At 56.6% G+C, this 16,591-nt stretch overlaps 1 protein-coding gene across 2 annotated transcripts in view; it reads right to left on the minus strand.

Annotated features, from left to right (window-relative positions):
- The window catches only part of TNS1 (tensin 1), a gene marked incomplete at its 5' end in the record, with an annotated part of 198,147 nt that extends 182,378 nt beyond the window's left edge, over positions 1-15,769 (minus strand). Inside the window, one exon of one of the 2 annotated variants that reach the window (XM_081095421.1) lies at positions 15,668-15,769. In XM_081095421.1, the coding sequence (XP_080951547.1) occupies positions 15,668-15,769 (102 nt within the window). Of the gene's footprint in view, positions 1-8,403; positions 8,437-15,667 lie in introns of those variants that run through there. The other variant, XM_081095422.1, reaches the window with a different exon arrangement.
- Positions 15,770-16,591: the final 822 nt, after the last annotated feature.

Consider the following 16,591-nt stretch of genomic DNA (forward strand, 5'->3'; position numbering starts at 1 on the left):
CTTCCATGCTGACAAGCAAACTCCGTCTTCTCTCCTGGGCCCTGGGTTTGCCTGCCCAACCCCATAAAATCTGAGTTTACAACATCTCTCGCTGCACAGGCTCAGAAAGCAGAAACAGGGTTGCAGATACACTCCCCCGCCTCCCTCACACCCCTCCCTGCAGCCCCGACAATGGCCCAGCACACTGCTGCCCCAGCCCCACCCTGTCCTGTTCTCCGGCTGATGGGATCCTAGGATGGGAGTCTAGAGACCTGTGCCCTAGGCCAACAGCCTTGAGAAGATCAGTGGCCTTCTCTAGGCCTTGTGGTCCCAAATGGAAATGGGGGGTGGGCAGAGTAGGGGAAATAGTGGGCCAGTTTGCAATGGAGGGACGGGAAGCTGGGGGGCGGGACATGCTGACGTGTACAGAGAGTGAGATGTCTAAGGAGATGCCCCTTCCATGCGGGGCTGGAGTACCCCGGGGGCAGGGCCACCCCGGACTGTAAGGACTCTGCCAGCGCTGGCTTCCCTGGGCACAGAAGCGGTGTCTGGTGACCTCAGTGAGTCAGCCACACAGGTCTGAAGGGCTCCAGGATGATGGAGGAGAAGTCTAGGCTGGGTAAGCCTCTTATCTGCAAATACCTGAAGGGGCCGTCACTATAAGGCGGCACCTCCGTGACCTGTGAAGTTACTGAAGGCAAAACAAAGCCCAGCGGGCAGAAGCCGGAAGGAGGCATGATGAGACACGGGCTGGGGAGAACGTCCCAACAATCACATGTTGAAATCCTGACAAAAAGAAAAACAGGGGTCTGGTACCTCTCCTGCCCTGGCCCAGGGCTACTCTGCAGGTACAGGCAGAGGGTGTGAGTGAGCCCCGCAAGTACAGAGCTCCGTGGCTTGTCATGGCGATGACCACCGTTTTCCTGACAAGTGGCAGACAGCCTCGCAAAGCACTCCCTGCCCCTTCTTGCTGGATTAACCCCTAAGGGGCCTGAGGAAAGGCAGGGGCAGAGGAGGCACTGCCACACCCACACCTCCCTCCAGAGCCAGAGCCCAGACAAGGAGAGTGGTCCCAGCCCAGAAGTCCTCCTGCCCCATCCTGTAAGCCCAGAGCCCTGGCCCTGTGACAAGCCCACTCAGCATCAGAGGGCTTTCCTGGCCCTCAGGGGGTCCTCTCCCTCCCAGCCTCCACTCAGCCAAGCTGGCCTGCCAGAGGCACGTCCCAGCCAGAGGGGTGTGGCACATCTGGCTTGGACAGCCTTGGCAGGAGGCCTTGGCCCAGGATGGGAAAGGCTGTTTGTTGGTTCCTCCCTGCCCACTGGGAGGGGAGCTGGATGGGGGTGAGTGTAGAGGGGATGATAGCCTAGGGGTCCTTCAGCTCAGGGGCTCCTGCTTCCTCACCAAGGACCTTCCCCAGCCCTGCACTCCCCCACCCCCCGGCCCTCTGTGCCCAGCACTAGGACCCCTGGATGACGTGGCAAGAGGGCAGAAGTCTGGGAGCCAGTGAGCCTCATGAAAAAGAGTCCCCAAAACTCGGGCCGAGGACAGCCCTGGAGGGTCATCTCCCCTCTCCCTGCCTCCTGGCCCCCAGCCCTCCCTGTCTCATCACCTCAGGTTGAGAGGCCAGGGCCTGGTTGGCATCAGCCATCATTTCTAGGGCGGAGACTTGGACTCACAATGGAGAGGTAGGCCTGCATCTGGGAGTCCCCTGAGCACCTCAAAAGCAAACTACCCCCAATCCCACCTCACCTTCACATACACACCAATGTTCCTTACCCGCCCACCCCCCACACACAATCCCCTAGCCAGCTAATGTTCTGACCGGGGTGTTCTTGGTCACCCCGGGTGGAAAACTCTGAATCACTCTCAACTCCTCCCTGCCCTCCACCCTCCAATCAAACCAGTTGCCAGACTCTGTGAAATTTGCTTCCTAAACATTCTCTCTTCCCTCCTGTGCTTGTTAATTCCACTGCCTTTGCCCTCCTGGAAGCCTTGTCATTTTTGCCCAGAGCTGTTGCAACAGCCACCAGGACCCCCAATACGGTGCCCCCACACATCCTCTACGCAGCCTCTAAGGAACACAGCTCTCTGAAGTTACTGACACCACCATTCACCCCAAAATGCTCCCATACATCCAGGATACAACCTGCACTCTCTGGGGCCAAGAGGGGAAGCAGCTGGCCCACACCCAGCCCACTTTGCCATCCCAATCCCCCGCACCTACTCTCCAACTCCCTGCCAGGCAGCCACCTCTGAGCCTCTGCTCTGCTTTCCCTCTTCCCAGGATGTCCTTCCTCCCTCCTCGGCTTTTAGCTTCTAGGCATCCTCGAAGGCCTCACTCCCACTTCATCCCCGCAGGAAGATCTTCCCAGGTACCCCCTCCCCACCACCACTGTCAGAATCAACCTCCCCACCGCTGTCTTCGTTTTTTGTTTCAAAAGCTAAAAGCTCCTGAAAAGATAAACTCGTATATGCCCTTCACCTGGATTCACCCGTTAACATTTTGCCACTTGTGCCTGGTCTCTCTTTCTCTGTGTCTGTCCCCTGCCCCAATATAATCGTCACACTCGGGGAAATTCAACAACAGCACCATACTATCCAACATTCGGTTCTTACTCTAATTTCTCCTTTCGCCCCAACAGGACCCGTTCTAGCTGGGTCTTTGTTTTGGTGTTTATTTTGGACTCGGGACCCAACCAAGATCCTGTATTACATTTAGTCGCTGGGTTTCTTTCATATGCCTTAATCCAGGCCCACTATCCCCCCTTTTGATTTCTCTTTTATGGCATTGATGTTTTGAAGAGTCCCCACTAACTGTGTTGCAGAATGTCCCTCAGTTTGCATTCGTCTGCTCACTTCCTCATGATTCATGCTTAGCGTCCCCAGGCATCCCTTCCTGTCCTCAGTGGCACCTTGGTGCCCCATCAAAGCCCTCCAGGTAATCTGACTCACCTCTGCTCCCCCACATAACTAGGTGACCCCGGGCAAGTTGCTTAACCCCTGTCTGCCTCACTTTACTAATCTATTAAATGGGCTAATAATAGTAACACCCATCAGTTGCTGTGAGGATCAAAGGAGTCAGTGCCTGAAAAGCAGTTGGAACAGCACCTGACACATAGTAAGCATGGCCTGTGTTTCATAGTGTCATTGTTGTGTGCACACTGGACCAGCCCCGGGGTGGCCTATGTCTGCAGTACTTCTGCTCCATGTCCCCTGTGTCCCAGGACAAGTCTGAAGGAGCAGATCCAATGGAGTTGTTGCCACGTGTCCCCCTGGGTAATTACACCCTGCTCCCACTGATCTGTCCTCCCAGGAGAGAGCCCGGGGTCAGCCTTTCACCAGCTGCAGACACAGGTGCTGGCATTGCTGACTGCAGGAAAGCTCTTTGACTCTGAGCAGGCCTGGCTCTCCACAGGAGGGCAGAGGGTGGGAGCGGCACTGAGCCCCTCCCACGGGACAGAGGAGCACGTGGAGGCTTGGCAGCCCAGGATCCCATCTGGTGACCAGTTCCTGGACTGGATGGTCTCCCCCCGGCATCTTGCTCTCGCTCTCTGTCTCCCCCTTGGCTCCTTCATAAACTACGTCCCAACATTTCTGAGCCTCAAGTCCTGAGTCCCTTTTTGTGCCCAAAAATGAAATCATCCCCTGGAGGGGGAGGGCTCAGTGGGGGCACAGTTTGAGCCTCATTAACGGGCTGGTGCCGGGAGAGGCTGGCGCTGCTCCTCGCTGACTCCTCACGACGTCCTGCCACGAGGCTGAGGAGTTGCTCTGGGACACAGGGCACACGGGAAGGCAGGGGGGAGCAAAGATTCAAATCCAGGCCTGTCGGAGGCAGGGTCCCAAGTCCCTAACCACGACAACCACCATTTCCCACAGTCTGTCAACAGCGGCCTGTCGGGGGCCTTCTGGGGAAGACCTGGCAGTTACATCTTCTGCCCAAAGGCCAGCGATTGGCCGGCTCGGCCAGCTTAGCCATCCTCAGCCATTCTCACTTCCTCCTCTCGCATCACCAAGTTCTCAGCTTCATCTTTGGATCTAGTTTAAAGCTCATCACCAAGAGTTCTCTCCTGATTCCTCTGCTCCCCCCGGGCCAGGTTAGGCCCCTCTTGGTAACACCCATCTTATCTTAACCGCCAGCCTCAGCACAACACCTGCAAGCTTCTCGAAGGAAGTCGGCGCTCCATGGCCCTTTGTGAGATGGATGGACTGGTCCAGGGCTGGGTGCTTAGATGGCTGAATGGCTGGGCGGCTTCTTCGTCACAGTCCTTCCCCAGCACCATTCCCTAGCCCTGGCTGCTCCCTAGCAGTCCCCTCCACCCAGCGCTCCAATGCCCCCAGCCCACGTCCTTCCTCTTTTCAGGAACCCATCAGCCATGTGGCTTGGGCAGGAATCCCTTTCACCACAGCTGGAAACTGGAACGAGTTGCCCTCGCCAGTCACAGAACTGCAGTGAGGGTCAAATGAAACTGCACACAGTAAGGCACAGAGAGGTTAAATAACTTCACACATACACACACACACACACACACACACACCATTCCTAAGTGGCAGAGCCAGGATTTGGGCCTGGGCAGGCTCGCTTCAGCATCTGAGCTCTGCCCACCGTGCACGCTGCCTGCGCATGCCTGCCTTTCCTGGGCCTTCACATCGCTCTTACGACCCCATCCACTCTGGTCCCACATGCCCTGCCCTGGAGTATCCCAGGATGGACAGCTGTAGATGGGGGGCAGCAGACCAGGTGCTAGTTCTAACTCTACTTTACTGCATAGCCGTGCACCATATATGTATAATAAGAGCTGTCATATCTCAAGCTCTTACTGTGTGAGACACTTTTCTAAGTGCATGTGTGCATTAGCTCACTTAAAACCCAGCATCCCGCCCTAACCAGTTTGGCTCAGTGGATAGAGCCTCGGCCTGCAGACTGAAGGGTCCCAGGTTCGATTCTGGTCAAGGGCATGTACCTTAGCTGTGGGCACATTCCCAGTAGGGAACGTGCAGGAGGCAGCTGATTGATGTTTCTCTCTCATCGATGTTTCTAACTCTCTATCCCTCTCCCTTCCTCTCTGTTAAAAATCAATAAAATATATTTTTTTAAAAAAGCCAGCATCCCTATATGTAGATGGGGAAACTGAGGCACAGAGATGTCAACTACTTGCCTAAGCTCACACAGCTACCAAATGGCAAGGCCAGGACGAAACCCAGGCGCCACACTCTGGGCCAGCACACTTCCTCCAAATGCTGCCGAAAAACCAGTGCAGCATTTCTCCCTGCCTTTGTGCCTCAAATGTCATTTTGAAAAACTTTGCAAAAAGAGGGTTTATGTTAGACCCTAGTGAGTGACATGCAGCCTGCCTGGCTCCCAACACTACAGTCAGGAGGCCCCGGATGGACATGGCCCTCCCAGGCAAATGACACTCCAGAGAGAGTGAGATTAGGGCCAGACTGGGGTTGACATGACAGGAACTGCACCCCAAGAATCCGGGGGCTCACGAGGACCCTTCTGACAAAAGTGTGTGCTTACTCCTGGGCAGGACACCAACTCCAGGAGAGAGAACACTTCATTGTCTGCAGCTGCAAGTGGCCGCAGGGAATAACGTCCAAGTTTTGTGAGGTCCAGGAAAGTCCAGTGTCCAGCCCGAGGCTACACGGCTTGCTCAGGGCAGGGCCAGAGCTGCACTTAGCCCAGAACCGCCTCATGGCTCTTTCAGCCCTGCCCTAATATGCCCCTTCCCGGTTCCTAAGAGCTGAGCGAGCCCCTCTGAAAGGAAGAGCCTGCAGTCCTAACGCCATCAGCGCACCAAAAACCTCGATTAATAGGCATGTAATTATTTTCTAAATAAGCCATACTTGAATATGTAATGGCAAATGGGAGCAATTGCTAGAAAATCAAGTTATGCATAATATATCCCTATGCTCCTCGGCTAATAAAGTGCTTTTTATTCCTAGAGCTTGTTAACACTATGCACTACAGATACATCACTTGGATGAAAGGTTTGCAGCTGTCCCCATTCAGGGACATGTGCACACACAGACAGACATGCATTCATACTGGGGCACAAGGCCTATCTCTTCCAGGCCATGCCTCAACTTACCTCCTGGAAGCCACAGACCCACTCAGTTCTTGGCCCCAGAACAGTTGGGCAGAGTCTCTGGGAAGTCAGGCGCCTCAGAGGTGGGGCCCTGTCCCACAACAGCCATCCCAGGGACACCCTCCCCTCACATGAGATCTAGGATATGGGGGATCCCACGAGCCAAATAGCAGGTTTCAGAGTAGGGCAGGGACCAGCATTTACTGAGCACTTACTACGCGCCTGGGCACCTGGTATTTTGACATACATTACCTCTCTCCCTACCCCAGCCATTTAAGATGTGTATTATTCTCCCCACATTACAGATCAGGAAACTGAGGCTCAAGAAAGGAAATGTTTTACCCAAGGCTGCCCATCTGGTAAATGATGGAGCTGGGATTTGAGCCTAGCCCTGCCTGGTGTCAAAGTCCACTCACTTCCCACAACTAGGTGCTTCTCAGGACAGAAACAGCCCCTGGGCAAAGTCTCCAGGACCTCCACGCCCCTTTTCCACAATTGGTGCCATCTATATACGGCCTGCCACAAATATACACACACTGAGGCCCACCCAAGAGGGAGGGAGGTAGCTGGTACACTGCCTTGGGCAACTGGAGGAGAAGACAAGAACCTTGACATGGCCAGGACTGTGCCCGGATCTATCCAGTCCACACCCCCCCAAACTCTGGCTCTCCCTGACATGGGGCATCCAGGCACAACCCCTCTGCCAGCCCACTACCCCCAGCCTCTTCCCATTCCTGTAAGAAAAGTGCCCACTAGGCTGCGCCACAGAGCTGGGGAGGGACAGAGGCTGGGATGGCACTAGGAGAGAGGGTAGGAAAAGTAGCAAGTGGAGGGGCTTAGAGAAGCCCAGTGGCAGCATCCACACTGCCCTGGGTTCCCGGCACCTCTCCCAGCTCTTGGGGGGGGGGGGGCCGGGGGAGGGGAGGTGCGTAGCATCAGTAGAGCACTCATGCCTGCCTCTCAGCAACTTCCTCCTCTTGTCTTCATTTTGCCCATGGCAACACTGAGGCTCACAAGGGCGAAGCACTGCTCCCATGGCCTTTCCTCCATCCACAGTAGCACATCACCCCGGGAAGTGGAAGGGCTACCCTCCACACACAGGGCTCCCTCACAGACCACCTCATGGAGGGGAGACTAGCGGGCCTGGAGAGTGAACTTGGTCGAAGATCCCTTTTACAGATGTCAACACCAGCCCAGCAAAGCACTGCTGCATCCTCTGTGCAGGACACTCCAGGCTCCAGGCACCTCCAAGCTACTAGTCAGACCCCTCCCCATACCTGAGCCCCAACTCCACCCAGACCCCTTCACGAGCCCCTCCCCCCCCCCTCCCTTCTCTGCCCAAGTACACCTGGTTGCCCAAGTCCCTTTGCCCACACTGTTCTCAGCCTGAGCTCGCCTGGCCCACAGAGGGCCCTGCTGAGGACTGGTGGGAACAGGGAATGGGGCAGGAAAGGCCACATCTGGATTCCTGGCCCGAAGCCCCCTCCCCCAAGCCAGCCATCACTCCCTCAGAAACTAACATTAACCTCGGCCAGGGATGACTTCCTCGCCCTCCTGACCCCTGTGCATGCCTTTGCCAAGACAGCCCCGGAGCCCTTCTAAGGGGTCTCCAGCCCCTGCCCCCACCCCTCCTGCAGCAGTAAACCCTCCCAACCCCACTCTGCCCCTAACTGGCCTCAAGACTTTTAACCCTCACCATGTGGCCCCAGACGCTGCCTGCCCACCATTCAGCATCCTCGCCCCAACACACGCCTTCCTGAACCTAGGAACAAGGAGAGAGGAAGAGAATGCCATGGCTGCCTCAGGGGGGGGGGGGAGGCTGGGGGGGATGGTTAGGGGCTATGGAAGAAGGGATGGCAACAGGTAGAAGCTGAAATTGGGTCTAGAAGGGATAAAACTGATGGAATCAGGCAGAACTCTCCCCAGCATGGCTTTTTTCATTGTCAAAGTCAGTATCTCCCTATTCCCCAGGCTCTTACCAGTGCCCCTCCTCAAACTCAGGCTGAGCAACTAAAGGGTAGCAGGAGGGGCAGGAGAGGCTCCAAAAAGAAACACACTTCCTGGTGGCTTCCTTCTTCTTATAGCTCCTGTCTCAACTGGGGGTGAGAGCAGTGGGGTGGGGGTGTGCTGAGCTGTAGAACCAGAGCCTGGGCCTGTTGATGGGGAAGGACACAGGCTGAGGGACTGCTCGAGTATGTCTGTTCTTCTGCCCATAGGGGCAGAGAGGCTCCACCAACCCCCTATACCAACACTCCCCCCACACACACACAATGGGCTCTCAGACGAAGGATAAGGGGATGGAGGTCAACACCCCAGCTAAAGCAGCCAGACCTACCCAGAGCATGCAGGACAGACAGATCCACGTCATCTTCGGGGGGCCCTGGACTCGGGCCACGTCTGGGGCCTGCAAACGACACTCTTGAGCTCACAGACCCTCAAACAGGCAGAAGAAAGCTCTAAGTCCCAGGCTGCTGCTCCGCGTAGCCAGCATCTGTGGGCCTCTGGCCCTGCCTGCCTCCAGCTTCCCCTCCCTCCTCCTCCCCCCACTCCACCCCCTTGTCCCAGCCTCCTGTCTCCTCCCTCCTCTAGGCTCCACTGGTGGCGGTGGGAGGCAAAAGCCTTGTTTTGCAGGGGGTGTGAAGGAGATAGAGCCAAGGGAAAACTACTAGAAACAGCCACCACCCCCGACCCGCACCCCCACCCTCAGACACACAAGTCCTGTGAGCCACGGAAGCTTCTCCTGCCTTCTGATCTCTTGCTGGCAGGGCTGGAGTCTGCTCTCCTCACTGCAGAGCCCTCCACCCCAACCACTGATGAATGGACAGACAGACATAGGACAGCACAGTCTGCACACCCCGGGGTTCCTTGGCACTGTCCCATCTCAAAGGATACACGCAGGCCTGCCTTTGAAACACACACTCATTTGCACACACTCAGCTACAGGTCTTAACACAAGAGAAACCGAGCCTGAGGCTGCCGGAGAATGGCCCCGCCCCCAGGCTGTGCATTTCATTCCAATTTTTTTTCCCTACTTCTTTTTTTCCTTCTTTCTTTTCTCCAAACATCTGTCCCAGCCCTTCCTGCCCTTCCTAAAGGGAGCCCCGCTCCAAGCTCCCGCGAGAGTCTGTTTTTCTTGACTGTACCCTGGGCCAACATTTGGTTTGCATTTCCCCACTTCCTCCTCCACCTCCCTCTTCCCCCTCCCAGAGCCCAGTTTTCACCTCCCACCACTCCACTGCCTGCTTCTCCCCAGTGTCCCATGCATCACCCACCAGCCCTCCCCTCCCCTGTACCCTCCCCTTAGCCCAGGGACAATGGTTGGCGTCTAGAGGGTGGGAAGAAAAGGGGCACAGGATCCAAATGTCTTCTTAGGGAGCTCTGCAGAGAAAGTCAACAAAATCTGCCCCAGACCTTACTGTCTCGATCCACATATACACATCTCAAAAAACTTTCCTGCCGGCATTCTGGCCTGGCTGGACCAAGAGAGGGTGGGTGGAGCTGGTGAATCACCAGTTCTGCTTTTTGGAGCTTTCCAGGGGAGGACAAGAAGGCTCAGCCCCACCCCCTTCTGTAGACACACACACACCAGGACACACGGTCCAACTCACATAAACACACAAAAGGCCAAAGACAGGGCCACACCCAGAGTAGGCACTCTGAGACCATTTTCTTGGATTGAGTAAGTTGGCAAGAAAGCGCTCTGTTTGTGCTCCTATGCAGACACAGGAGAGTGCTGTACGTGCCCCAGGCCACACGTACAATAGTTACATATCCCCTGCCTCTCTCCCCCACTCACCCAGGAGAGGCTCTGTCCCTGTGTGTCAGCACCACACACAGTGCAACCCCAGGGTTCAGTCTCTACGGCCGGCCTCTCCCCTCAGGGGGACCTGCCCAGCCAGGTGTGCTGGCTCCCAGCCCACAGTCCAGCCAAGAATTCTACCTGGGATGAGAGGGAATCCCCGAGAATGAGAGGGAAGCATTCACACTTGGTCTGGGAAAAGGCTGTGATGTGGTCATGCAGGTGGTGCCCTGCTCAAGGGACTGGCACTCTATTGCCTGGTGATGCTGAGAAGTCGGGAGACACTGAAGCAAGTCTCTCGTCTGGTCCTTCCTGGCCACGTTAAGAGTCTTTGATCTGATAAAGGAGATAGGACGCCGGATCAGGGTCCCTTCTCACATCTCTCCAAGTCTTCCTGTAGAGGTATGGAGCTGCCAATGGTTCTGCCCCGCTTCCCTTGCCAGAATCGCAGTGCCCCTTGAGACCCCCTCCTAAGCCTGCTGGGGCTCAGCTGGCAGTTTAGCCAACACTGAAATGGACCAGTGTAACTGGCCCCACAGCCACCTCTGGGAATGTCCACAGAGACACTCTCCCAAACTCTCCCTCTCTGCTGGCTAGAGCAGAGGGCAAGCAGGGAGGAGCGGCCTCTAGTAGCCTCTCTGAGAGCGCTGAGCCCACCCCTAAGCCACCATCCCCAGCCCTGCCAGCCTCCTCCCTGCAGCTGTCTTGGGAGTTCTGAGAAATCACCTTGCAGCTTCCCAGAAATGCTAGAAAATGAGAGCAAAGACCAAATCACAGTAACACCAACTTGTCTGGCCTCCCACACAGCCCAAGGGGGCCCTGCGGCCCTCAGGCCAGCTCCCTCCCCAGTCCTCTCAACTGGAAGTGAAAATGGGAGTGCAAGACCCTGGGTTAGGGGTCCCCTTGAAGGAATCCTGACCCCAGAATGCCTCCACCCCTCTTTTCCAAGACTATGGAGGTCTCTCCTGTATCTTAGCCAATCATTGTTGGAAGTTGCTCCTGCTACCTAACTACCATCTTCCCTGCTGAATGTTCAACTCTGCCACTTGAGGTGTCTCTAACCATATATAATGGTCCTGTTTCAAGCTTGTTATCTATTATTTATCCTTCACAGTCTGGGGTCCCCTCCCCCACCCACACACAGAGAAAGTGTCTTGGGCAAGGACATGTCCCATGTTTTGCATCCGCAGAGCCTGCCATACAGCAGGTTGACATACGTCGTTGAAAAAGGAATGAATCAATCTATCAATCAATGGGTCCTAAGGAATTTTTCTACTCTGACCATCTACCATCCCCTCCCCAAACCTTTCTTCTCTTCCCCTCTGGCCCCCCCAAGGGCCTACTTAGCCTGCACACCTTTGCACAGGCCTGTAACACCCACTCATCTTCAGCACCACCTCCCACCACCACCCCTACCCCGAGCTCCCTCAAGCTGCAGACTCTCCAGAGGCCTAAGTATCGCTCATCCTGGGGTACACACCCCTGCCTGGACTTCACACGCAGCAGCCATCAGGCACCTGCTGGTGGGCTGGCTGGGTTTTCTGGGCTGAAATCCCTAAGGCCTCAGAACCCACCATTACCCTGTGCCACACCACCCACTGCCCTGGCCATTTCTGCAGCAGGTTTGTGTATAATTCCACTCTCCCCTCTGCACACAGAGCCCTCCCCGCTCACCACCTACTGCCCTCCAGCCCCTGGGTCAGCAGCCAGCTGAAGAAACAGTCAGGACTGCAGGCTCTGGGGCTGGCCCTGGGCCCAGAGGCCGGCTGCGCTGAGGCAGCGGGAAGGGTGACTGAGGGCAGGAATGAAGGTGACGGCCCTGTCAGCCTTAGCTGGCACTTCTCCCTCCTGGCCTCAGTTTCCTCACCTACAAAATGACCAAGCTGCTGGTCACTAAGGTCCCTTCCAGCTCCACCATTTGTGATGCCACAACTATCCAAGGCCAAGGTCCAGCTCCCTCCTATTCATTCTGCCTACCATTTGACACTTGTCCATCAAAAAGTTCTTCCTGTTGTCTAGCCATCTCTTATTGTGGCATCGAGCCTTTCCTCTGTCACCACTGGTCACAGAATCTGAGTGTCACAGAACATCAGAGATAGAAAGACCTCAGGCTCAGACAGTGGTCATGGTCAGGGTAACTAGTAAAGTTCAGAGCCTTCCGGGGCCCGAAAGAAGTTACATGAGAGGAGCAGGCAAGGGGTCTTTAGGGACCTAGAGAGGGCAGGCCCAGCTAAAGGGGATGCACACTCCTCAGGGAGAGCCGCCGTGCCATCAGCTACAGAAGCCCACCCCGTCAGATCTTTTGATCTATCAAGAGAAGCCTCAAATCTATATCATCATATGAAATCTTTTCTATAAAATATGAGAGAAAAATGCAAATTTTTAAATGTTGGCGTTTTCTTTTTTTAAACCATTCTGCCTGCCAAATTAAACACGTCTGCCGCGGCGCGGGGGAGGGGGTTGCCTTTGGGGCACCACTCACCTAATCCAGCCCCCTTGTCTCACAGATGACAACACTGCAGTGGAGAGAGGGGTGGGCAGGAATTCCCAGGAAGCGTCCAGCTGCCCAGGCCAGGTCTAGCTTGGGGCAGAGGATGAGGGTAGGAGGGAACACACAGAGGTCCAACAAGGACAGGGCTGCCGCAGGGGTCAGGATGAGACCAGCTGGCTCCCTAGTGACTCTAGATGTTTTTCCTAAGCACCTGCTGTCCAGTCACTGTCATGCCCTCAGCTTTCTCCTGCCAACCCTGCAGCCCACTGCCTTCCACACTAGGCTACACGCACCAAAGCCTTCCTCCCAGCCAGCCCCAGGGGACTCCCATCAAATAAGGGGGTGCAGAGCTGGCACTGGGGTTCCTCTCCAATGTCCAACTGCAGATATCAAAAGCATGGGACACAGGAATCTGACACCAAAGCACTCGGCAACTGTATCTATACGCTTTTGTCCCCTCAGACTCTGCCACTCTGCCCTCTGCCCTGGGAGGAAGTGGGGGGGTGTGGGGAGGGGGGGAAACTAGCCAGGCATTTAATGTGGTACTGCACGTAAGCCTCCTACCGGTGCCCAATTCACAAATGCAGCAACTGAGGCGCAGAGAGGTACAGCAACTTGCTCAGTGTCACACAGCTAATAGGTGTGAGAATGGAGTCCAGGGCATCTGGCTCCACATTCTGCAGGGACCAAGAATTTCCTATTGCTCCTGTAGCAACACAGTCACCCAGGGCCTAGGAGTTATGGTCCCGTGTTGTAGTGATGCGTTAGCCAGCTCCCCATTCCGCATCCAAGGGCTGGTGCTGCAGCCTCAGAAAGAAATCAGCTACTCAGGCCCAGGTCTGGCTTGGATCAGGGGGTGATTCCAGAGGGGGGTGGGGGGACCAGCGGGACACAAAGGACAGTGCTGCCACATGGATCAAGATGAAACCAACTGACTCTCCAGTGACTCTAGAAAAGCCAACAAGAAGAGAAAAACTGTAGTCCTGGCAAGACCTGGGGCCCAGGATTAAGTGAGGACAGGGTCTGGCACCTGCTGCCCACAGGTAAGCCAGGTTACTTCATCTGCTCCCCATACACACTCAGCCTCCAAGCTCTGGATACTCAGAGCCCAGCAGAGCCTCATGTACCGCTGCACAGGACGCTCACTGCACAAGAGTACAGCCAGGATGTGAGTGGAGACTGAAGTCCCGTCCATGCTCCTCTCATCAAGCCTGGCACGAGAAGCATCAGACCAAAGCAAGGGCACTCGCCCGAAAGCCCACCAAGGCACCCTATGGGTAGAGGAGGTCCTGCCCCTGGCCCCCATGCCCATTACTGGTGCAAGACTGAGGTCATTGTTCCTCAGTCTGGATGTTCCCTGGCAGGTAAGGCGAGGTTCCAACCAGACCCTGTCTGAGCCTCAGTTCCCCCAGTTGACACAGGAAGGAATATCATTCACATCCCGTTCCCCTTCCTCCCCACACTGGTGGGCCTGTGTGTGTGTGTGTGGGGGGGGGGGGGGGGGAGGAGTGCCCTGCACAGAGGATGCAGCATCCTGGGTCAGGGGAGTGTCTGGGTCTAATTCCAAAAATTTTTAATAAAATCCTTCCCAGAGTCCGATTCAGTGATCTTGATCTCTTCCCCAGCTCTAATTTCCTGCCTGACTCGGGCCCTCAAAGGCAGGCGGAAGGCCGCTGCAGCTTCTCATCCAGGCCCTCACCGCCAGCCCGAAGCTCAAATCCTGGCCCAGAAGGTTAGGTCGTCCTCTACCTCTGCAAATGAGGAGGGAACAGATTGCTAAGTGGCCTGGGGTACCACTGACCTGGTCCTGCGTGGCCATTTCCCGCTGCCTTTTCTCAAATATGAAAACCCGGAGAGCGCAGCATCTGAACTCAGAGCCCACTGGAATGTGGATGGGGCTCCATCCCTGCGGCCCACAGCTGCAGCGCCTGCCTCCCAGCCAATCCTGGGGGACGATGCATTGTGCTAGAAGATTTCAAAGCACACTGTGGGTGCTGGCACCTTTCCCCATTGCGGAGTGGCAAAGCGGGAAACTGAGACCCAGGGGCAGTTTCTCATGGAGTGGAAGGATGCTTCCCATCCAGATGATGGGAGAAATGGGTACTGGGAGAAATCCTTCCCTCCCCATTACCCCAGATCAGGCCTGCCTGAGGTCTACAGGAGGTGATCCGCATTGAAAAGACATCATCATAATAAAGATATCCTCGATTCTACTGAACACCTACCATGGAGTAGGCACTTTGGTAAATGCTTTAAATGCATCTAATCCTCATAACAACCTATTCTATACCAGAGAAAACTAGGGTACAGGCAGACGCAGTAGCTTGCCAAGGTCCACAGCTAGGAAATGGTAGAGCCGGGCAGACCCGCAGACTCGTGCTGCAGCTGGCACTCCTAACCGGAGAGGGGCATTTAGCCCCCTCTCCCAGGACAAGGCCCCTCTGGGTCCCTAAAGGAGAGGACGGGATCAGAAGGCCAGGCCCCATTACAGGACCCCAGTCCCTCACCGAAGGCCTCCTGGAGCTCAAGGTCATGCTCTTGGGGTTCTCTCTGCCCCTCAGGGGAGAATTTGAGGTTATGTGCCGTCTTTTCCAGTTCCTTACTCTTTGAGCCAGCTATGCCCCCACCTCTGCCCCCTCCCCCCACACACACACACACATGCATGTGCCAGGAAGGCACTGTCTATGATCTCCTCTGCAAGGATCCCAGGGAGAAAAGTGGTCAACCAGGACACCCCACCCCAGCACTGCAGGTCCCACCAGACCCCTCCTCACCCACTACCCCAGCTACTGCCCCAACCTGGTGCCCCAGCCCCCATCTTCTTCCCATCCAGTTCCCGGGTCCCTCTATGCTCCTGAATAGATGGGAATCCCTCCTGACACCCACAGCCCTTCAAGCCCCGTTTCCATCTCACTCTGTTGGTGCCCAGCTTTCATGCTGGGTCCTCAGTGGGGACCCAGGAACTCACCCTCCCTTTCATAGAAATGGGAAGGATGCTTAAGGCCCCCAGGACCCCTGTCCCCAAATCTCCATCACCCTCCCACAGACCCTGTACCATCCTTCAGACTTCAAACCCTGGAGAGGGAGGGCCGTGCGCTGGGGAAAGGCGGCCACTCCCCCTTGTGGATCCGTGCGGCGGTGGGAGCTCTCCGAAGTCCCCAAACTCTGTTGACAGGCAGGCTAACAACGGTCAAGACGGGCTCTCCGCGGGAGGTGGGAGGATGATCAATGGAAGCCCAGGAGGCGGAGGGAGGAGAATGCCCGTTGGGGTGGGTGGGGCAGGTGCTAGGTGAGGCGGAGAGAGCTTACCTGGCTGCGGAGGCAGAAGCAGAAGCGCAGGGGCAGGAGGCAGGAGAAGAAATACTTGCCCCATCCGATCACGCAGGAGAAGCACCAGCTCAGTCGAGTCATGTTGACGAGGGTGGGTGCCTGGGGCGCGAGGGTCAGGGGAAGAGGACTGGCTGCTGCGGGAGCGGATTTGGGGGTGCGAGGGGGGTGGGCGAGGAGGTAGACAAGAGCCCTGCCCCGGGGCGTCCCGGATCCTCGGCCCGGCAGGAGCAGCCCCAGTGTCTGGACCCCTCTACCCGGAGGAGGAGGAGCGAGGTGGGGGCCCTGCGGTGCGACCCCGACGCGCCTCCATCTCCCCGGAAACCCCTGCGGGAGGCGCTTCCACCCTCCGGGACTTCCTCCGCTGCTCCCTCTCCCCTCCCCTCCGCGGGAGCGTGATGGCCTCCGGCCGGCCTGCTTCTCGGGCGGGCTGCGGGGCGGGCACAGGCACCCCTGGAACTTCGGAGGCGCAGGGAGCGGCGCAGAAGCTGGTCGGGACGGGGCGGGGGCGGCGCCAGGCGTCCACCTGCGGGGAAGGCGCAGCAGCGGCGCGAGCCGGGGCAGCGGCGGCAGCATTGTGCTCCCGCTGCAGTGAGCGTGCGTGTGTGCGTGAGTGGATTCCCTCCAGACCGCCCTCCAATTCCCATATTGCTCCCCAGAGCATAATGTGATTAACTGAAATGGAAGCCAGTGGCTTCCACGACCGAAGCCAAAATATCCATGGACCCAGGGGTGCACATGGGGACGCTGAACACCACTGGGCCAGCTGTCCCAACTCGCTGCCAACCTCTGACCCTGCCCACACCCCACTCCTCTGCCTGGATCTCTCTCCAGCCAACTCCAGGAGAGAGGGAGCTCTGAGATCCCAAACACCCCACAGGTTGGAAGGGACCCTGCCTCAGAGGC

The sequence above is a fragment of the Myotis nattereri genome (assembly GCF_964212035.1).
Source record: "Myotis nattereri genome assembly, chromosome: 7".
NCBI classification, from domain to species: Eukaryota; Metazoa; Chordata; class Mammalia; order Chiroptera; family Vespertilionidae; genus Myotis; species Myotis nattereri.